The sequence below is a fragment of the Solea solea genome, chromosome 6, assembly GCF_958295425.1.
Source record: "Solea solea chromosome 6, fSolSol10.1, whole genome shotgun sequence".
In the NCBI taxonomy this organism is placed as follows: Eukaryota; Metazoa; Chordata; class Actinopteri; order Pleuronectiformes; family Soleidae; genus Solea; species Solea solea.
In genome coordinates, this window is record NC_081139.1 from 9,478,400 (window position 1) to 9,501,782 (window position 23,383).

At 41.3% G+C, this 23,383-nt stretch overlaps 3 protein-coding genes across 5 annotated transcripts; 1 reads left to right on the forward strand and 2 right to left on the reverse strand.

The window, feature by feature from the left end:
* appl1 (adaptor protein, phosphotyrosine interaction, PH domain and leucine zipper containing 1) lies at positions 1-11,458 on the forward strand. Its single transcript, XM_058632257.1, has 22 exons — positions 1-179; positions 1,662-1,760; positions 1,862-1,921; positions 2,452-2,523; positions 2,997-3,084; positions 3,367-3,408; positions 3,683-3,741; positions 4,066-4,212; positions 4,960-5,042; positions 5,116-5,277; positions 5,373-5,561; positions 5,656-5,698; positions 5,793-5,849; positions 6,105-6,196; positions 6,319-6,498; positions 6,608-6,660; positions 7,395-7,569; positions 7,886-7,922; positions 8,072-8,212; positions 8,297-8,347; positions 8,472-8,561; positions 9,458-11,458. The coding sequence occupies exons 1-22, from the start codon at positions 126-128 to the stop codon at positions 9,608-9,610; spliced, it is 2,127 nt and encodes a 708-aa protein (XP_058488240.1). The 5' UTR covers positions 1-125; the 3' UTR covers positions 9,611-11,458.
* A 2,190-nt stretch (positions 11,459-13,648) lies between these two features.
* LOC131460222 (uncharacterized) lies at positions 13,649-18,002 on the reverse strand. 2 transcript variants are annotated; one of them, XM_058630510.1, is made up of 4 exons: positions 17,923-18,002; positions 15,529-17,497; positions 15,300-15,395; positions 13,649-14,769 (listed from the first exon to the last, which is right to left on the reverse strand). In XM_058630510.1, exons 2-4 carry the CDS (start codon positions 17,327-17,329, stop codon positions 14,552-14,554), a joined length of 2,115 nt encoding a protein of 704 aa, XP_058486493.1. In that variant the 5' UTR covers positions 17,330-17,497; positions 17,923-18,002; the 3' UTR covers positions 13,649-14,551. The 2 variants fall into 2 exon arrangements, with proteins under 2 accessions (XP_058486493.1, XP_058486492.1); XM_058630509.1 differs by lacking the exon at positions 17,923-18,002 and having other exon boundaries at positions 15,529-17,881.
* A 499-nt stretch (positions 18,003-18,501) lies between these two features.
* Positions 18,502-22,064, reverse strand: LOC131461128 (kelch-like protein 10). Of its 2 annotated transcripts, XM_058632143.1 has the most exons (6): positions 21,602-22,064; positions 20,634-21,114; positions 19,612-19,931; positions 19,326-19,503; positions 19,099-19,248; positions 18,502-18,914 (listed from the first exon to the last, which is right to left on the reverse strand). In XM_058632143.1, exons 1-6 carry the CDS (start codon positions 21,823-21,825, stop codon positions 18,561-18,563), a joined length of 1,707 nt encoding a protein of 568 aa, XP_058488126.1. In that variant the 5' UTR covers positions 21,826-22,064; the 3' UTR covers positions 18,502-18,560. The 2 variants fall into 2 exon arrangements, with proteins under 2 accessions (XP_058488126.1, XP_058488125.1); XM_058632142.1 differs by having other exon boundaries at positions 19,326-19,931.
* Between the last annotated feature and the right edge of the window lie 1,319 nt (positions 22,065-23,383).

Consider the following 23,383-nt stretch of genomic DNA (forward strand, 5'->3'; position numbering starts at 1 on the left):
GGTGGATCTGTTTTGGGTGTTGGGGATTCGTGTTGCAAAGAAATCTTGAGTGGGAGTTGTCGAAGCGATTTGTTGTGTGTTTTACCCCTGGATTGTTTCTCATTTCCATCGCACCAGCCGCAGCCATGCCCGGTATAGAGACGCTGCCGATAGAAGAGACTCTGGAGGATAGTCCCCAGGTAACAGATCTCCTCCGCGAATCCTTCCTGCAGTCCGCTAACGTTAGCCACTTTCTCGGCTAGGCTAGCTGTCTTTGTAGGCTCAGTGTTTGCCAACAAGCAAAGGAGGGATGCCGCTAACGGCCCCGCTATCTGAGGCTGTCAATCGGACAGCGTAAATGGCATTTGCCAGCTGTCTTTCGACATCAAAATAAGACCAATTTAGGGAGGGTTTGGTCAACAGACGGAAATGTAAATGTTTTCACACTATCCAAAGTTGTTGTGTTATGAAATAAACACGACAAATAAACAGTCCGCTACTTCCTTAGCAACTAAGCTAGATGTTTCCCTTTCCAGGGATAACTCCTCGTCTCTTTAGAGGAAGTGTCATCTTATTTCTCTGTGTGAGTGCAACATGTGAAAGTGACATACAGCATAGGACTGAAAGCTGCAGCTGCGCTGCTTCAGACGAGCAGACACACCGTCCAGTCAGGCCAGAGCACCTGCTGCCGTGACATCACTGACTAGGGTGTGGCCAGGGTCAGTCCAGTTTGGATGTAAAGGTCCAGTGTGCAATATTCAGGAAGGTTTATAAGCAGAACTTGAATATATTACCCCCAGTATGTTTGTATTAAGGGTGTAATTGCTTTCATTGTGGTTTTGGTTGCCTTAGATTAAGCCTTATGGTAAACAAAGTCTGCCATGTGGCAGTGCCATGTTTTTATAGGTAGCCTGAATGAAAAAACAAGCCACAGCGTTTATTTTGCATTTCACGTTGGCAGCTCAAGACGCAAACAAAGAATAGCTCTGCCCACACAAACCCCGATGCTTAAACCAATGAATAAACCTTTACATGATCTGAATCAGCGTGAATAGGATAAGCTTGTCAAAGACAACATCCTCTGTGGTATGTGAAGGATGTCAGAGTTCCACGACAGGCTTGGGAAAGGGAGTTTGTTGCAATATGCAGTCTCACCATTAGATGTCAGTCATACTTACACACTGGACCTTTAAGTTCAGTTCATAATATTCATATGTCATCAGTTTTCACCCAGAGAGAGTAAATAAAAGAAGTCTATGGTCCTCTGGTTTGCTGTGTGGAGCTCAGTTTTAGTGTATGAGGGAAATAGTGTAATTCTCACTTGGTTTTCAATGTAAATTATATTATTTAATAGATGTCATGTTCCCATCGTCCATCTTTTATGGCTTTATCCTCCTCATGAGGGTTGCGGGGGACACTGGTGCCAATCCCAGCTGACATAGAGCAAAAGACAGGGTCATGACAAATGAGCTTGCAGGGGTCATAAAGGCAACAAAATGTGCTCGTGACTCGGGACACACCTGCATACCAGTTGTACTGCAGAAACAGGTAGCAGGTGTGGATTTACTCAAACAGACATGGGTTGGTCAGTTACACAAGGGGCCATTTCAAGTTTTATGGATGAGTCACATGATTAACGCTGACTTCATTTTTATTACTTGTACTGTGTTTTGTGTTTGTAGACCCGCTCTCTGCTGGCAGTGTTTGAGGAGGACACTGCAGCCATGTCCAACTACTGCACACAGCTCTACCAGGCAATGCAGAGGATTTATGATGCACAGGTACATACATGACAGTTAGGCTAGAATTAACATTAATATATGGCTAGTGGTTGAATATTGTTTCCTGCTGCTCAGTGCTGTGTTTGTTGTTTTGTTTCCAGAATGAGCTCAGTGCTGCAACACACCTGACCTCCAGACTGCTGAAAGAGTATGACAAACAGGTGGGACACGCCATACTAGCAACCAGCACTGTGACACAAACTCACACACTATTTCAGAAAACCTATAACGCCACATTAGTGCAAATCTTAAATTGCATTGACAGAAAGAGTGCAATATTTGCATTTCTATGTTTCCAATGTCTACTCTTTTGAAGATATCACACACTTTTACACTTTAATGGAATTTTCCTTTTAGATACATTTAATTCGAGTCCTCATAAATTGAACATAACTATGAAGCACAGCAGTCAAAATGATTGTCTGTGTTTTTTAAACTCATCGGTGACAGCAGTATTTCCTTGGCTGTGTGACAGATGACTCAGTCATCAGTCCTGCCTCTGCAGTAAAGAGGTTGAGAGATGCTTTGGTCTCACTTCAATTATCAAGAATTTATTTGCTCCATGACAGAAAACATGTAAATGTGTTTACATATTAAATGTATTCATAGATTAGCTTGCTGTGTTCAGCAAAAACATACTCTGTATTGCTCACAAGAATCTGTTGTCGAATGTTGTTTTTGTTGTGTGCAGCGTTTTCCTCTAGGGGGCGATGATGAGGTTATGAGCTCCACCTTACAGCAGTTTGCAAAAGTCATTGACGAGGTGAGAAAAGACTCAAACACAACAGAGCTCCATGACATCACATTTAGTCACTGTTCATATCTGTGAGAAGAGTGGAATACTTCAGACAGTTGTTCAGCTACTAAAAATGGCAGTAGCAACATTATGTCTTCACTTATTCAATAAAAACAAGTCTTGGCTAATTAACTCCTATGACTTAAATTAAACATTTTGTTTTCAAAGCAATATTTGAATTACTCAGCCAATGGCACAAATATCACATACTTCTTTCTCAGCTACAATTTTTAGTTTAAACATACATTTGTTACCAAGATGGCAACCATATAAAGAAATTTCTCAATGTTTTGACCAATTTGACTGCAGCAGTACTTGTGGAATGAATGTCTTCATAATTGTTGCATTGCATCTTAATGTGAGTATGGACGTTCACGACGTTCAGCTGATTTTTGATTAGTGTTTTATTTAAAGTCTCCCTTTTTTTTTCCTCTTTCAAGCTAAGTTCTTGTCACGCTGTCCTGTCCACACAACTTGCAGATGCAATGATGTTTCCCATCACACAGTTCAAGGAAAGAGACCTGAAGGGTATGACACACACACACACACACACACACACACACACTCGCAGTCAGGGTTCAAGTTCATCACAGAGATGTTGGAATGAAGCACAGCTTTTTGTGCAGGCTTGTCAACATCTTCTTCTATACCAAACTTTAAAACCACAACTGTATGGAATTGGCTACACCACCGAGGAACATTGTCATAAATTAAACCTTCACCAAAATGACTAAAACACAGCGGTGTCTTAAATAAGGAAACTATTAAGGTTTGCATAATAACTTTTAGTTGTTGTCTCTCTCCCTCCAGAGATCCTCACTCTTAAAGAAGTCTTCCAGATATCCAGTGATGGTAAGTTAGCACTGCTGCTAAAGCCTGCCATTCATTTCCTTTTTTTTTCCTCCCTTCTCATCACAAGATCTCAGTTAAAAGTCACTTTTCATGCTCATTTTTATTGATTTTTATTTTGCACTTAAATAAAGACGTCACCCTATTTTAATTGATTACAGGCATCCTCATTACTGCTTAATGTTTCAAACTTGAAAAATAGTAATGACCAAAGTGAAGTGAAATAATGTGTTTTGCCACCACATAATGTCTAACCTTTGGCTGTTTACGTGTGCAGATCATGACACAGCCATTAATCGATACAGCCGCTTATCCAAAAGGAGGGACAACGACAAGGTGAGTACATTAAGATTGATATTTAAGTAAAATATCTGTCACCTGGAGACAAATATCACACTTTGAATGTTCAGCTTCTGTGCAGAAAAAGAGCAATTCAATCGGTTTCACTAACAATTTATGCAAATTAAATTAAAGTAGTCAATATGCAGCTGTGTTGGCGGAGTGTTTTCTAAACTCACCGACACATCTGCAGCAACGTACAAGGTTCTCAATCTTGCGGCTGCCTGACAGATCAGTGGGACCAAAAATGCAAACATTTCAAAATGTGATTATCTGTTATATCTTAATACTGAGCTAAGGGTAAAGTTTTGTGTGCTGCAGGTGCGGGCAGAGGTTGTGGAGGATGTCTACACCTCCCGAAAGAAACAGCACCAGACCATGATGCACTACTTTTGCACACTTAACACACTACAGTACAAGAAGAAAACTGCTCTTCTGGAGCCACTGCTGGGCTACATGCAGGCCCAGGTATGCACACACACACAAACACACACACACATGGGTCCTTTTAACATGGTATTGAACCAGGTCCCAGTTCCACTCATGGAAGCCTCTCTTGCCACAAATCTTGTCATCTTAACCTCCTGGGTGTATCTTTTGGTCATGAGGCAAAATCTCTCCTTGGTCAGTTTAGAGACTGTCTGGAGGGACTGTGTAAGCGAATGAAATGGTCTGCAAAATGCACTCCAGATGTGGAGATTCTTCTGCCAGCTCCCTAACATAGTCTGGAAAATACCTGCTGAGCAGCAGGGAGAGACTACATGATCTAAAGTGAACCAATGAGCAAATGTCCTGCCTCCTGCATGCTAAAGCCAGGCACCACCTCCTCACCTGGATTCTCCATTCTCCTGCTGATGTGGACATGTCTTACCCAAGACCTAAAATTGCCAAGTCAGAGTCATATTATAAGTGGCCAAGTCAGAGTCATATTATAATGCTTATATCACTTTTTATTTTGACATTTCTATAAACATTCATCACACAATCCGACAGCCTCAAAACTAAACCGTACTTCAATAGAGATTGCAACTGCATTTATTTTTATGAACACTGCATGTGACAGCTTCATGTGCATCACAACAACATTAAATGCATATCACTGTCAACACAAAGAAATGCTTTGACAACAAAGTGGAACAGACAGTCAACCTTCAAGTCAAGATGCAGATTAATTAGAATATAATCAAATTGCTGATCTATGTTTTCTCCGTGCAGATTAGTTTCTTTAAGCTGGGATCAGAGAATCTCACCCAGCAGTGGGAGGACTTCCTGGGAACCATAGGAACCAGTGTACAGAAGTAAGATAGCCCACTTTTGTTTACCTTTTTATATTCAGGATATGGATTGTAATGTTTTTGTCTGTGTGTTTAGTGTCCGTCGGGAGATGGAAGAGGAGGTGCGGCAGATGCAACAGACCATTCAGCAGATGGAGGTATCTTGTGACCCGCTGTATGTCCCATGTGACCCTGACCCTGTCCACTCCCCCGTCTGTCGCAACCTGACCAGAAAACAGGGTTACCTATTCATCCGCAAGTAGGGGACACACACACACACACGCACACCCACACACCTACAAAAAGTTTTCAGTTGTATATTTAGCTGAAATAGCCCTTCTGGGTGTCTCTCAGTAAGACGGGTCTAGTGTCATCGTCCTGGGAGCGGCAGTACTTCTTCACGCAGGGTGGCAACCTGATGCAGCAGGGTCGGGGCGAGGTGGCGGGCGGTCTGGTCACAGACCTGGACAACTGCTCTGTCATGGCAGTCGACAGTGACGACCGCCGCTTCTGCTTTCAAGTCACATCCTTCGATGGCAAGAAGTGAGAGTGCTCCCTTTCTTTATTCCCTAGATGGTGTCACTCTTCTGAAATCTTCAGTATTAATCCCACCCTTTCTCGTTGTGTGTCTCATCAGAGTGGTGACACTGCAAGCGGAGAGCAGGAAGGACTGTGAAGAGGTGACTTGTTTTTCTGTCTTGCGGCCTGCTATTGTTGACTGTCATCTATTGATTTCTTTTCTCATGTCCACCTTTCTGCTGCTTCTTCCACCAGTGGATTGCCACCATAAACAACATCTCCAAGAGGATCTACCTGAGCGAGAACGCAGAGGTCTGTGTGCTTGTCACAGGTTACAGAGAACATTTTCATGTAGACTATCCAGGTATCAGATCTCCGAGACATCCAACACCCACATCTCTGATTAATATAGTTATTCAAAAGTTGATTTCTCAGGAAAACCAAACATCCACATAAATTAGTAGGTATTGATCTACAGTGTAAATAATGTCGCAAGACCCACAAAGTAAAACAGGAAATCCTTTCAAATTGTCCTTTTGTTTGATGCTAAGTGTGCATTATTGGCAGGAGCTGGCAGCTCGAGTGAACCAATCAGCCATCGAAGCTGTGACACCATCGCCCTCCTTCCAGCAGAGACATGAGAGCATGAGACCTAGCAGGTAGTTCTGACACGATGTGATCAACAACGGATCAGTCCACAGATATAACAGACTCCTGGAAGCCAATCAGGTTTCTAAGAATTCATCTTTCTCTCTCCCTGTCCCCCTTTCTATCATTGCAGTAAAGGACGTGTGGGCCGAGCAAGCAGTATTAGCTCTGTGGGGTCTGAGCCATCGCCTGCTATTTCTGTACTCTCTCTGGACGCACTGGTTGCCCCTGAAACACCCATTCAATTTGATATCATTTCCCCCGTCAGTGAGGAAAACTCAGGACAAAGCAAGGCGGCAGCACAGTCCGGCAGGTGCGTATGTGTTGTGTGCTTCAATTTCATTTAGTTGTTATTTTCACCCAAATTAAGTGCATTGCAAACCAGATTAGGCAGATTATCTGAAATTGTGTGTGTCCTACAGAAGGAGTAATCCATTTGGAGAGTGTGGAGACAGCACATCAGAAGACAGTGAAGGTACCAGCTGGTCTTTTTTTCCCCATTATTGGCAGAATATTCAATGTGGTAAAATAAAATTGCAAGTTTTTGTGTGCTGCATTGTCTTCTCCTTAATCTGGTGCATCAAACTATAGTGGCATAGTCAACCCCCCACAGTCAACACTGAACCAGGTCCCAATGTGAGAAACAGCAGACTGTGCAGTATTATCACAAAAAAAAAACACGCTTTTATAACTTCTTTCCAGACTCCAGAAGCTGCACAAAAATGTTTAGGCACTAGTACTGTAACTATAACTTGTATGTGTACATGTACACTTAAAAAAATATATCCCCCCATAAACTCTTCAAGAAAAAGTTTACTTTAAATCATAAAGGGAGAATTTGACTAATTTTCTTATAGACTCCTCCCCCTGTGGTCATTCGAGCGACCACAAGACTGTTTTATGTACAGTCAATGATTGCAACATTATTCAATCCAGCCCACTACAATTTATTTATCAAGCACATTCAAAACAAGGTAGTTGAAGTGCTGTACAGTAATAAAGCAAACATTTGCAAACAGAGCACATTGTCAGTTCTCCCTTCAGCCACAGGGGGGCAGCAATAATGCCAGGGTACACTGTTAAACAAAATCTTGACAAGATGCATACATGTATTAAATAAGACAAAATGATATGAGAGAAACGTGACTCTAATGCATGTTTCCTGTGCCTGCTGTACCTGACATACACTGTTTTCCCCGTGTTGCCCAGAATCAATCCTCCACCAGCTCTTTATCGTTCGCTTCCTGGGCTCCATGGAAGTGAGGGCTGCCGACTCTGCTGATGTCATCTCCGAGACCATGAGGCAAATCCTGGCCGCCAGAGCCATCCACAACATCTTCAGGATGACCGAGTCTCACCTGCTGGTCACCTGTGACTGCCTCAAGTATGAAACACTGTGTGAGAGTGAGAGAGAGTGAGAGAGAGAGTGACATAGGCAATAAAATAAGAGAGGAATTACAGTGTTCGAGTGGCCAAATGGATACAGTTCATGCCACTAAACCACAATATCCTGTTTGATGCAGGTTTCAGTTACTGATTCATCCATGATGAGACAGTGTCTGTGCAAAATAAGGAAACAACAGAAATGGTTTCTGTAAAAATTCTGGTTTCCTCTTTCCTTGTTGACTGTTGAATGAAGCATAAAATACCCCCCAAAAATCTTGAAAATTAATACATAATTATTTTCCTTTTATTTTCAGACTAATTGATCCTCAAACACAAGTCACTCGACTCAGGGTAAGACGTCATGTTTTAATAAGATGAGATGCTGAAGTTTCTGGCATTTTGATATGTGGCTTTTACAGTCCTCTCTTTCCAAATCTGTATCACTCCATGTCCCATATCTTTCTCATTTTCCCATCGTCTTTGTCTTTCTGCTGCTGCAGTTCCCTCTGTCCAGCATAGTCCAGTGTTCGTCCCATCAGGACAACAAGAGGCTGTTTGGCTTCGTCTTGCAGTCGGCAAGCGGCCGCGGCGACGGCCGAGCCATCTGCTACATTTTCGAGTCCAACAATGATGGAGAGAAGGTTGTCTCACTGCTCATCTTTTGGTCTCACTGTCCAACTCTCTGTAGAGTTTGTCTGACTTGTCGGTCTCTGTTTGTCCTTTAGATCTCTGACAGTATTGGTCTGGCCAAACAGATAGCCTTCCACTCTGAGATGGTGAGATTCAGTTTAAAGTACATCAGAACCATAGTAATGAAGCAAACTCCTCACACTTTGGTGAAGGTAACGATTCCTCTGGATCTTGTCTTGGACATTTGCTCTTGATGTTCTTCTTGTGTAGGACCGTAAGGCGGTGGAGAAGCAGAAGGAGCAGGACAAGGCCAAAGAGAAACAGCAGGAGGAACTCAGCAAACAGAGACAGATAGAGAAGGTACATTTTTGTCTTTATCCTTTAAACCTCTTATAACCGTCATGATAATCAGGCCGCCTGGATTTATATTGTTGTTTTAATTGTCAAAAAATGTTCAATGAGGGAGTGCTTCTGCCCCCTTTTCCAAGATAACTTTCACTTTTTAGTTATTCAACCATTTAGAATACTGGTACTGAGAAGCTGACGTCACAAAGGTGTGATGTGCTGGTGAATCTTAGTCTGTGATTGGGAAGTTGTTTGAGGGCTACCGTAATGACAAGTATATGGGCGCAAAGCTCTATTTCTCTGCTTTCCGGTACCCATCCATCCCTCCCTCTTCTACCGCTTTACGGTAATGAGAAGTACGCACGCCAAATCCTGTTGGCGACGACAGGACTGGTAACAGAGGAGTTAAAGGTCCAGTGTGTAACATTTAAGAGGGTTTATTGGTTGAAATTGAAGATTCTATTGATAAGTACATTTGTGCAAGTACTTTTGAAGTCGAAGCTCACTATGCAAATGAAGAATAGCAATAGCCTCTCGTTCGGAAGAGGGAGGCGTGAGTGAAGGCGTCCGTCATCTGTCACAATCTGCAGCCTCATTAGATGTCCCTATTCTTACACGCTGGAACCTTAACCTTTAATAATGAGTAATTTCTAATTTACACATACAGTGGATGAGCTCTAATCTTTTTAGGGTGTGTTGTAAAAGCAGTTTAGCAGATGAATCTGAATTATTCATCTGGATTAATCAAGGAAAAAGTATAACATGACCTGTAAGATTATTGAAAGATGCAAATCCGAAGTGACATATTAAAACTTTTTTTTGCCTAAAACCGAAACATATTCAGTGAAAAACTGGTGTGGAGCATGACTCCTTTAGATATTTGACTAAGTCTTTCAGTGTTGTCTTTTCAGGATCTGGAAGAGCAGAGCCGTTTGATCGCAGCCTCAAGTCGTCCTGCCAACCCGCCTGCCTCTGACGGACATGTCCTAGTGCTTAGCAACAGCCAGTCGGAAGACAGCGACGCTGGTGACGAGGTGAAGAAGAAAGGCGAGTCTGAAGCTTAGTGATGCACAGAGGCTAGTCCCACCTGGTACTGTGGAGGCAACAGCTCAGGAATCAGAGGAGAGGAACACCATCCGCCCACCTGGGCTGCCTGCTATGGAAAAACATGTGCCCCGTTTGTGCGGTTCTTGCGGGGAAGCCCGTCACTCTGAAATCAGAAGTCAAGCTAAACGCACCCTCACTATAAGAGGAGGAGTGGACAAGGATAGGTTTCATAATGGACTTGTGTTAAATTCTGTGTGTAAATTTGCTGCTTTTTGTACCGGCTCTGCTCTTAAACACGAGATGTTAAGTTGAACAAACAGGTGAATGCAAATGGTCCACGAGAGGACTTCAACATATAGATTAACTTGTACGTTTTTGTTTTATATGTTTATTTTATAAAAAAAAAAAAGAGCTAAGAATAATGGCAGAGGATATAAATCCGAATAATATGTGAGAAATGATTAACCAGGTTCTGAGGGAGAAGCCTAAAAAAAGAAAACACAGCAGGAACATTTGGACCGTCACTTTGGCCACTAGGAGATCCCAAAGGGCAACGGCACTAACTCCAAACATGAAAAACAGTCGTCTACAACAAGAAGTGAAAGCGAGAGACCAGGGACTTGTTTTGAAGAGTCCTTCATGTTGTGATGTGTTCATTGTCTGACCTTTTTCCTCTTTTTTGAACATCCTATGATGTTATAGTTACTCAATTACTTTCATCTATTTCACTCCAATATGAAAACGTCTTAGAAATCTTTTCCTGAGTCTTGAAACTTGCCGACTCGATGCATTTTATCAAAAGAAATTTAAAGAATTGAATTTGGTTGTAATTTTTAAGCAAAAATACCAAAGATCTCATGGTTTTAACTCATTAGCCTTGAAAATAACTTGAGTTTCCTTCTATGATGTCTTGTAATTTTTGGAGAAAACAAACCACTGTAAACGCATCGACTTGCGCTGAAGGAAATTGTTTTTTAAGTTTTCAGATGTCAGATTGAGTTATTTTAAAATGTAGAATTGGTCATAAGATCTTGTAGCTATTTTTTTTAGAACAAAATTACAAAGAAAATGAAAAACATCAAATATGAAGTTTGATGATCTGATGTGAACATCTAGGTCAAAGCTGGGCTAACTGTTTGGAAAGATGACATTCCTGGACTTTTTTGCTTATTTATTCATTCACCTTAATATCAGTTTCCTAATTTTGCAGTTTTTATTAACACTTCAATAGAGATACTGCAATTTTCTCTATTGAAAAAGAAAATTGAGTAGAAAGTCCCAGCTTTGAGTTTCTCTGGTTCATTTTATTCATTTTGTGAACGTGTTTGATAAAGCAATGTTTCATAAAAATAGGGACCTTCTCTGCCGGATATTCAGCCAAGTGCATTTCTCTGACTTCACAATATTTCTCTGTGCTTTCACACGCAATTATCTGGGTCATTGTTTGAGGCCTTTGTTTGATGCTTTTTTTATTTTGTTATTAATCAGTCTTTATCCTGAGTAAGTTGGAGTGATGTGAGCGACCTGAAGGAAAACGACTGAACAAGCTTCAGTTTCAAGGTCTAAGATGTTGCATGTATAACAGACAAACCTCCACAGTGAGCTGAGGGAGAGGTTAACATGGTGAAGAGCCTAAATCAACTGTTACTAGTGAATTTATTTTTTGTTTTCCTTTTGGGGATGGGACAATGTCTTGATGCAACTGCAGGTGAAGGACTCGCGTTGACGGAGCTGCACTTTAACATCCAACAAAATAAGACAGAATTGCTATTGTTGAACTGTAAATAGAATTCAAGTAATTTGTCGATGTTCCAGTGTCATGATTAATAAAAGGCTTTTCTGAGATAAATAAAACACTAACTCCACCGGCCCGAGTCAGTCAACTGAATACAGTCTTTTTCAGATTATCAGCAGTGAAGTATTTTAATGCCTCTAAAGCCCCAACAACAGGTGATTATGGTCGTCTACATCAATGCCAATTTTCCAGTGTTGACTTTGTTTTTGAACATCCCATAATGTTGGAGTTAATCAGTTAATCTCATCTCAAAAACCCTGCACACACATACTCCACGCCCCATTCATACATACAGGAACACACAGAACTCAGTCATTTTAAAATTATAGTGATGAATCATGGCAAGTACTCCCTCTGTTTCATGAGGGTGTAAATGTGCCACTGACAAGTATTTCAATGAACTAAATTTAGTTCACATCGAGTGAAAATTACACCATTGTGATAAGGTTTCAAATATATTAAAGCTAGTGTCTGTCTTTACATTAATTTTTAATGAAAATGTAATGGGATATGCTTTTTTTATGTAAAATAATTGTATTTTGCAAATGATAAGGTTCAGTGTAAATACATTTAGTAATTTAACCCTTAGTGTTGTGTGCATTTCTATAGGTCACATATTCAGACTATTTATTTTTTTGGTCTTTCTAAAGTTATGGTTAATTTTTTATCACATTTGTAATAGTGATATAAAGTAGCAATAATTGTGCAGAAGTCACAAAATACACTTTTCTTTTTGTTAACAAAAACGAGCCAAGTAAACTGAACTGTGACGTACAGTATTTGTGTTAACTGAATAATAGGCACTATAATCATACGTCATATTATGCTAAATTTGGATGTATTTTAAAAATTCCTATTACTAATTAAGAGGATGGTGCCAGGTCAATGCCCTCATCTGCCTAATGCTGAGGTCAGACTGCACATTTTAAGCACAATTATAGCGCGACACACACACACACACACACACACACACACACACACACACAGAGAGAACATGTATAAACTCAATATGTGACATATGACCGATTTATGGGGTCAATCACAGATTATGGTTTATGTGACCACCTGGGTTTATGAGGTCAGTTTGTTTACAACACACAGATCTAGCCTCTTGGTGGTCTATGAGGACTGAGGTTTAGGAGGTCTGTTTACTTACAACACACAGATCTAGCCTCTTGGTGGTCTATGAGGACTGAGGTTTAGGAGGTCTGTTTACTTACAACACACAGATCTAGCCTCTTGGTGGTCTATGAGGACTGAGGTTTAGGAGGTCTGTTTACTTACAACACACAGATCTAGTCTCTTGGTGGTCTATGAGGACTGAGGTTTAGGAGGTCTGTTTACTTACAACACACAGATCTAGCCTCTTGGTGGTCTATGAGGACTGAGGTTTAGGAGGTCTGTTTACTTACAACACACAGATCTAGCCTCTTGGTGGTCTATGAGGACTGAGGTTTAGGAGGTCTGTTTACTTACAACACACAGATCTAGCCTCTTGGTGGTCTATGAGGACTGAGGTTTAGGACGTCTGTTTACTTACAACAAACAGATCTAGCCTCTTGGTGGTCTATGAGGACAGGGGGTTAGGAGGTCTGTTTACTTACAACACACAGATCTAGCCTCTTGGTGGTCTATGAGGACTGAGGTTTAGGAGGTCTGTTTACTTACAACACACAGATCTAGCCTCTTGGTGGTCTATGAGGACTGAGGTTTAGGACGTCTGTTTACTTACAACACACAGATCTAGCCTCTTGGTGGTCTATGAGGACTGAGGTTTAGGAGGTCTGTTTACTTACAACACACAGATCTAGCCTCTTGGTGGTCTATGAGGACTGAGGTTTAGGAGGTCTGTTTACTTACAACACACAGATCTAGCCTCTTGGTGGTCTATGAGGACTGAGGTTTAGGAGGTCTGTTTACTTACAACACACAGATCTAGCCTCTTGGTGGTCTATGAGGACTGAGGTTTAGGAGGTCTGTTTACTTACAACACACAGATCTAGCCTCTTGGGGGTCTATGAGGACTGGGGTTTAGGAGGTCAGTTTACTTACAAACACACAGGTCTAGCCTCTTGGGGGTCTAAGGACTGACAAATATTACAAGGCTTATACAAACAATGTTATTTAAAACTTACCACTAGGTGGAGACAAAACCTTAATTTCTTTTCCTATGTAAAACCATTTTGTGATTATGTCTGTAGTATGCCACACATTACCCTTCAAAAACATGGAATATGAACAAAATATACTGCATTAAAAATTTGAAAAACCTGAAAATGTTTATTGATAATTATTTATCAATTCATGCAACTGACATAACATTCAAATTTGCATAATCTGAGCAACTTCTGTGCAACTGACAAAGTGCTGGACAGTTTAACTGATTATATCAAAAACTAGTACACTGCTCTCTTTCTCACTCGACCACTTGCGCAATGCGAGCACGCACACACTCCTCTCTCACTAATGCGAGAACGCTCACCCACACCTCTCTCTCTCTCACTCAATGCGAGCATGCACACCCACACACTCCTCTCTCTCTCACACTCTCAATGCGAGCATGCACACCCACACATACTCCTCTCTCTCACTCACTCAATGCGAGAATGCACACACTCCTCTCTCTCTCACTCAATGCAAGAACGCATAACCACACAGTCCTCTCAAACTCACTCACTGCGAGCATGCACACTCCTTTCTCTCACTCACTCACTGCGAGCACACCCACACAGTCCTCTCTCACTCAATCACTCAATGCGAGCATGCACACACTCTTCTCTCTCTCTCACTCACTCACTCAATGCAAGCACGCACACACTCTTCTCTCTCTCTCTCTCAATGCGAGCACGCACACACTCTTCTCTCTCTCTCTCAATGCGAGCACGCACATAGTCATCGCTCGCTCACTCGACCACTTGCCTAATGCAAGCACACACTCTCTGCTCCCTCTCTTACTAGCTCAATGTGAGCATGCATGCACACACACACACACTCTCGCTGGATCACTCATGCATTGTTGCCTGCGTAAAAATGTTTGAAATTATGAACAAATACCTTGATATAAACTTATAGTAAGAAACACCAGCACTAATTCACATTTGAGAAAATTCTGTACAACCAACAACCAACTTAGAAACAACAGAAACAAAAAACATGATCCCCTTTAATGCCTTTTAAACGTGAGGCCCTTGTTTCTGACCCAGTCCCTGATATTCTGGATTGTTCTTTTCTTCAGTGCTGGATGTTGTGCTTTTTTACAGACCTCACATTCTTTCTTGGACGCCAAGTTGCCTTTGCTAATGTGACTACTGAAGTGTCTCATCACTGCGCTTACTTCAGTTTTTGTCCACTTTCGTCTCACCATGTGACGCCTGCTTACCACTGAACAAAAAAAGAAAAGATTGTTAGTTTGATTGGCTACAATATTGTACGTACGTACATACATACATGCGTACATACATACATAAGTGCATTCAAATAACTTCTCAGAATAAGTTACTATTGCAAACTGTACTTGGACTACTATTTTGGGTCACTTACTAATGTAAATTAGTAGGGTAACTTTTGTTTGTTAATTCTTTTTGTTATCAACCAAATAAAAATACATTACCGTTCAGATAAAATATATGGAGATGTAACCTTTGATTCATATCACTCAGCCCTATAATACATACAATTGCACATTAAACCCAACTTGACCCTACCATTCACTCTTGGTTTCTTGAATGTATTAAAGACACAAGGAGACAAATGAAAAGGAATATCCTGAATAACAGTCTATCAGCAAATGCAGATGCCTTAAATGAGCAAATATCTAAGAGATGGTGCATATCCCTCCATTATATATCCACATACTCTACAAGGCGCTGTAGAGTTCTTGTCATTCTCGTGACTTTATTCAAAATACATACCATTTATTTCATCAGGAACATCGCTGCATGATGATTCACCAGCCGCAATAGTTTCCTCATCCTCACTCTCATCCTCGTCGTCATCCTCTGTGACATCTGTACAGAATTAAGAACATTTTTCTTTTTTAATTATTAAAATATAAAATATTTTCTCAATTAATCAATTGGTGACTTTTTCTATTAAATGCCAGAATGATGAAAAAAAAAAAACTTAACATTATTGTAATACCTTCAATTTCATCCAGAGATTTTCCTTTGAGTTTCTGAAGGTTCCCTTTTTCCAGTGCAAGAAGCAGCTTAGAGATCTTGGCATTTTGTATGGCAGACAGTCTGTAGAAATGTCTATGTACTGCGATGTCATGTCCCAAGAAGTCGGCTAGTTGGTCGAGTTCATTATTCTTAAGGTTTAGGATTTGAGAAGTAGTTGCTATTTCCTTGCGAAGTTGCGTGGATCGCAAATAATCTGGCTTCTTTGCACCACATTCTTCTGCCAACCTTCTGAGACTCTGATGCCCTCTGTAGTAAGAGAGACAATTTGGCACAGCAAACAAGTACTGGTTGTCTTCAGGCACACAACATTCTCTTCTCTTCTCAATCAACAAACCGAGGGCATTCACCATGTCAGGTGTAAGGAGCACTGCTACCTTTCTCCCCCTTTTTCCTTGTAGTTCCACACGCTCAAAATAGTGGCACAGCTTCCGTTCATATTCTGACAAGCCCATTTCCTCATGGTTGACTGAGCAATCCCGTTCCACAAAATTCTTCAGCTTCATCTTTGACACCTCTCCAATGCGTCTTCTGTTGAAAAGGACTATTTTGGTCAATGTTGTTCTTGCAAGATTGGAATAGTTCTTCACTGTTGTGTCCTCCTTCAGTGCTGCAGTTGCCAATTCTGTACTTTCATCAAGGTGTTTGTTCAGTTTTGCAATATCTTCAGTGAGTGGTAGTTTGGATGGTTTATTGTATTTCAAATCACTAATCGTGCTCAAGGCACTGTGCGAAATGTACTCCGACCACTTTGCGCGATAAAGTTTCTGGAAAGCTTCCGCAGATTTAACTTGGCCCTCATCTCCGGTCATTAGAGCATGACAATGAACAAGCTTACTCACTTTTAACAATGAATGTCCAATTTCCAGGGCAAGACTTGGAGTTCTATAACTGTTTTCATCCATGCTGAATCCTGCGGTCTCTTTTACTGCCTCTATGACATTCAAGAAGTTTTCTGGTTTTAGAGCTTCTTCTAAGGTTAAGGCTGGACAATTTTTGCGCATTGTCTGTAGGAATCTTCCAAGCTGACGAATTTTCTGGCGGATGTAGTCATGTTTTGAAGGGTCATGTCCATGTTTGCTGTAAAGGGACTCCGCAAAGCGAAGAAGGCAAAAGTCATTGCGAATTACACTTGCAATATCATCATCATGCATACGACTTAACATCTTCAACAACCCATTCCCAACAGTTCCTGAAGACACCGACTTGATGAATGATGCCACGCAAAGCACTCTTTTTCTCCCTTCCACTTCCCCTTCCTGGTCTTCTGGCTTAGAGGAGCACCTTCTCATGTGTCGCCATAGCTCTGTTCTCACAAACATTCCTTTGCAATGTATACAGTATTCATATTTTTTATGTTCATTCCGAGCTTTACGTTTCACTTTAAGAGAACCACTTCCACTGTTCAGGACGTTGATGTTATGCATGAAGTTTCCTCTGTTCCGGAGATTCTCTAGTAACTGCTTCCTACTTACAGAGCCAACAGGGAGACTAAAAGCCTTTGCTATGTCAGCATTCTCCTTGACATGGATTTTGAAATGCCGAGCTATCTTGTGATGAGCCTTTTTGCAAACAAAGCAGAGGTTTTGCCCCTTTCTTAAAGTGGTACATTTTATGTCGTTTGAAGTTTTGTCAGGTGATTCTTCAACATGAGTGTTGGCTCCAACATCTAACTCCAATGAGGTATCCAATTGAGACTCTTCAGCAACCGGCAACTTAGAACTTGCAAGGCTAATTGGTGGTTCATCATCTCCTGTATCCATTTCAGAGTCAGGAACATCTTCTGGATCACAATCATCACCCGAACATTCCTCTTCACTGGATTCAGATTCATTCTGATTGAGAGAACGTCTTGTCCTCCTTTCGTCTGATGTGCTGTTCAGCGTCCTGAAGTGGTTTAAATCCCCTTGTTCTCCTTCCTCTTAGCATGTCTACGAAGTAAATGCCATGTTATCAGTGTCCATAGATATGCAGTATTAATATTCACAAATAATTTACTTCCACGCAAGCCAAAAATATCAAAGCTCCCGGGCGGTTGTCTTATCTGCCGATGCAGCAGTACGCGAAGCGTCACCCAAAGCAAGCTGCAGTGCTTAGCACCGGAAGCGAACCCAAGGCTAACCGGTTAGCACCAGAGCCTAACCGGTAAACTGGCGCTACGATGCTAACGTTACCTCGCAAACGTCGGTAACGTAGGTCCGGTGTAATGCAGCGAGGCTCTGTCACCAGAACACCCAGCTCTTACACAAAATTCAATAAATGTAAATGTAATGTCTCTGAAGTCCGCCAATAACAATGTCAATGCGTTTATATACATATATACGTTTATACAAACTTACATACGAAAAGCACTTACCTGTCGAACGGTAGTAGCCTTCACGTTATTCTGGCTTGTAGCTTCCATCCCGGATATGACGTATATGGCGCGAGGTTGTGTATAATATGGCGCCTTGTGTATAACCATGCAGTAACAAATCTCTCCTCTAGAGGCCACTGGTCGACACACGCGGATACACATCATTGTTTATAAGACCACTGTTTGAAAAGGTCATAAAAAGCGCAGGGATGTTTATAATCGTCAGATATTGATATTTATTCACAATACCACTTGTATGTATACCATTTATGTATTAATATTGTTTTTAAGTATTATTAATCAATAATTATATCAATTTATATTTCTGGAATTCCGAGGAAAAAATCAAAATTGGTCCCTTAAACCAATTGGTCTTGTAATGCTGGTATGTAAGCCTGAAATCTGGTTAGTTCGTACACACACACGCACGCACGCACGCACGCACGCACACACACGTTAACAGGAAATGACAATTTCCTCATTTCAACCAAAAGCACCAGACACGAACATAAAACAAGATCACATTGTTATGCCCATCTGAAGACAAGTAAATAAGTTAGTTAAAAATTAGTTCCTCACAGGATTTAACTGAGAATGTAGTTTATTTATTTTTTAGGAGACATGGTTTATGGACAGTGTCACGGGGCGTCTTCCACCATCTTGCCCCTCAAGTCTAAAAATGGCAGCGAGTCACGAAGGACAGCATACTCAGCCATGTTGGGGATCCCAAACACCACACAGCAGCTCAAGGCACCACATTGTTTCTCCAGGTTGCAGGCCTCAGTCCACTCATATGTTGTACTGTCAAAATACTCCACCGAACTGGTGGTTTGTTTCCCATTTGTACCACCGATAACATAGATTCTGTCATTGATGACTTCGAGGCCAAAGTTGCTGCGGGCTGTATTCATGGACGTCACCCATCGCCAGGTGTTGGTCCTTGGGTTGTATTCCTCAACACTTCTCAGGTGGTTGCTATTTGAGCCACCAATCTGTGGGAGGAAAGGCTTCATGTTAAAATGGAGATGGCGCAATAAGTGTGCTTATGTGGCCAAAACAAGGAAAAAAATCTAATCTTTCGAGAATAAAGTGTTGGGCCCTCTGACAAACTTGACAGATAAAGTGTAGGGTATAAATGCAACCATTCATACAGTGAGCAGTGAGTCATGTACATACAGCATAGACATGGTCAGCAAGTCCAATGACTCCTATCCCAGCACGCCTATTGGACATGGAGGCGATCAGCGTCCATTGGTTGGTCTCTGGGTTGTAACATTCAGCCGTCTGCTGGATCACGTTACCGTCATATCCACCACAGATGTAAATCTGATAAGAAAAGGACAGGCTGTAATGAGCTCACACTTTTTCTTCCTGGTGTCTGGTGTATCACTCACTTCACAAACCTTATTATGTAGTGTTGTGCAGCTGGCGTCGCTTCTCGAATGGTGCATGGATGCGATACAAATCCACTGGTTGATTTCAGACCGATAGTACTCTGCACTTTTGAGTCGACTGAAGCCGTTAAAGCCCCCAATGGCATAGATGGACCCGTTCAACACTGTCACACTCAAGTAGCAGCGGCTGTAAAGCAACGGTGACATTTCATGCCAGATGTGTGTGCTCAGGTCCAGCCTGCTCACTCTGTTAAACAACCCCGATCGATCTGAGCCACCAAGACAGTAGACGTACCCGTCGTGGAAGACAGTGCCATGAAAAGCCCATTGACGCTGCATTTTGACCACCACGTTGACCCAGCGGTCAACAGAGACATCATACGCCATAATGCCTTCACCATTCATGCCTCCAATGGCAAACAGGATGGCTTTGGGCAGACGAGGACGAATGAGAGGGTTGCGGAAAACAGGATTCGAGGGTCTTTGTCTTTGCAAGTACTGTATGGTTTGGATGGCATCAACAACCATTTGCTGACACTCAGCGCTGCTCTTCACCAACTTACTGGACATCACGTCGGTGAAGATATACTGCAAGGTTGTCAAAGCCATCCTGAACTACAGAAAGAGAAGAGGACAGAATGCATTAACTAAATCCTGAAAGCCCTGCAGTTAACCTACGATCGCCTGTCCTGAAGGAAAGTATAAGTGGGAGGAGGTCAGAGTAGCTGGAGAAAATGCAAACTCCACACAGACAGGCCAGAACAGGTGTGACCAAAATGTCTTAGTTCATTGAAAATAAGTCGGTCTAAAACTGGACCAGAACTTAATGTGTAAGTGCAGGTCCCCCAGGTCAAATGAGCCAAACTGCTGTAAAGCGTGAGGTTGCTGCAGATACGATCACAAAATTGAAATGTGAATGTAACAGGTTAGTCCAACTGAATTTGAAGTTCAATTACAATTGCATATAGACATTCAGCTGAACCCAAACTGGCCTGGGACAAAGCAAGAACACAACAGTGACATAAACATGACGATGTCAAGGTCGGTACATGTTTTGAACTGACAAGGAGATTGAGTTTATACTCTGCCAGCTCATAGAATTTTCACACAATATGCTATAAAGCCTTCACTCAATATTTTAACGTTTGTGGATGGTAAGAAGACTTACAATCAAACATTCAATAAATAAATTCCCTTCAAGTGTTTGTATACCGGGACAATGGCAGTGGTCTAAGTACAAGCAAGCAAATGCAAACTTTTGGCTTCAGTTTGAGGTCTATTTTTCAAAAATCCCTTGAAACAAGAAAATAATTGTACCTTAGACAAAAGCAGAGCAATGTCCCTTTCTCGCTCTTCAGGTTTGTGGGCAATCCAATTACAGATGGCGAGAAAGAGACTGCTCTCCACGCTCACATAGAGGTCATCTCGACCAAGGACTTCAGCGAGCTCCTGCACAGAGAGCTGCAGGAACTCTTCACACATAGAAACCTCCTCAAAATGATCAGTGATGTAGCGCAGGGCCTTGTGCTGCAGTTTGGGGCTGTAGTAGATGTTTGTGAACTGCCAGATGCCGATGCAGTTGTTTTCACAGAGCCGCTCACAGAGAAAGTCAGAGCAGGCTTGTATGATAGCCATTATATTGAGCATATCGGCTGCTACCATCAGTTCCTGGACGTTGTCCTCAGTCACATTAACAAAGTCCGAGTAGGCAAACTCAATGACGAGCTGCATCGTGTCAGGAGACAGGCCGTGGATGTTGAAAACCGTATCTTCAGTCAACCTGCACTTGAAGAGAGCTCTAAGGTAGAGACACAGCACAGAGAAAATTACAATTCAAACTTTTCACACCGACAGTGCAGCATCATGCTGTCCCATCCCTTGTGTCCTCACATTCAAACTAATCAAGTATTTTTTAATTAGCATGCATTTAGAATACAATGGTTTAACGCATACTAGCTGTATCCATATGTAACACACTAACCGTAACTAAAGTGTTTTTTTTGGCATATACAATGAATCGGCATTCATTTACTTACCAGCTGTTCATTATTTACCGTAGCAGTAGTCTTGTGCCAGATCCCAAAAATTTAAAATCTGTAAATACTGAGACCAACAGGAAATACTTGTACTCGTTGGTACAACCCTGAAGTGTGTGTATTTTTATTTATTTATCTATTTTTTTTTTTTTAAATCATCAGTTCTTCAACATTTCTGTATGAGAAATGCTCCCCAAACTTGTTCCTGTTTTCCCGATTAGATACACTGAGCCCAGTTAACCAACTCACCTGAAGTAAGGACTGCATTTGTAGAGCATGACCTTGTGGATTTTATATTCAACATCCTTAACTCTGATAAGTGCATCAAAAGATTTGCGATCTTCCAGCCAATCCTCAAATTTGGTATGGTCCAGCCAATAGTCAGTAAACTGTATGAATGAATTTAGGAGGGCTTTGCTTTGGTATCTCATCCTAAACTGTGAAAACATTTGACAGTCCCAAAGTTGCACCATCGCCTTCTTTCCTTTAACCTTAACCCCTGAGCTAAACCTTTATTACATCATAATGATAAGTGGAACTGTGGCCTTTAATGTTAATGCTTTATCACCTCATCTGTGTTAAGAAGCATAATGTTCAAAAACAATTACTAGAGGAGGCAAAGGAGAGGAGGAGGAGGAGACTGAAAGGAAGGACGGAGATGTTCCTCAAGTTATGATAGATTTGAAACCCAATTCTATTCTTAAGCAACTGTTGTTACTTAAGAAGTAAAATTGTGATGTCACTCCCTGTCACATAAACAACATGTCAAATAGCATCAAAGTCACCTGTCACCTTGTCATCTGTAGTTGAAAGGACTTGGCCCATTCAATTTGGCACATTTATGTTCCTTAATATAACTTAAATTTCCCCATGACTCATGCCTGTGCAAATTTCATGTTAACACCATGTCATTCATTTTTATCAGACAAAATACTATACCACTAATGGGTTATTTGTGCCATATTGTGTCAGGCCCCAAAAGTCACATACTATTGTTGGTCAAGCCTTTAGCTTAGATGAATTGTGCTACTGCACTGTCAATTGATGAAAATTGAGTTGCATTCATTTTTCATCAAGATCTTCAAATGATGAGTAAGATTCAAGCCACTGCAAGTCCAACACATCGTAAGAGATTCCCAACAGGGTTAAGGTCTGGACTCAGTGGTAGCCAATCCATGCAGGAAAATGATGTCTCATTATCCCTGGTTCAGGGGATAATGAACCAGGAATTATCCCCTGTTTCATTATCAGGGGATAATGAATCAGGATTTTATCAAGGTATCTTGATAAAATCCTGAAAATCCTGAAAATCTTGAAATTCCTCCTCTTTGGGCTCGTCTCTCCAGGGGTCGCCACAAAATACAAGCTCTTACCCTTTGGTTTAAACAATAAAATAAACTCTGCACCGAAACACTGTGGCGTTGGAGGAGCTGAACACACAAAAACAGTCTGGTTTTTATGACTTGAGAAGGACTTGCATTCATTTCCTGAAGACTCAGATTAGACTTAGACACAAAACATTCACAGTTATCTGGAACTGAAAAATCTAATATTTCACATTATGATTAGATACTAATCATGATTATGATTAGAATGTGTGAGCAATTAAACAGGAGTACACAAGGAAAACCCACACAGACATGGAAGAACATACAAACTCCCCACAGGAAGGCCCTTGGTCGCAGCAGCGACCCTCTTCCTGTGAAGAAACAGTGTCGATCCAAATGATCGCAGAATTTTAAAGACATGAGAACAAAGCTGACTTCAGCACAGTACTGTATATACTGTACAATACATGCAATCTGGTTCCATTAATTCAACCCCTAGTGGCAGTTGTTCCAAATTACCTCATGCCCAAGTCTGTCATTTTACAAAACTGTATTTATTGACAGCTTCCCATTCGAGGACTTAATCAAAATCAAATCGTTGCACACTGGTTCTTTTAATGTATGCGACTATTTCTGGCCATGGTTCAAGGCTGTAACAGCCTTTGTTGACAATTAGTTTGCAGAGAAACGAAACTCAATAGTG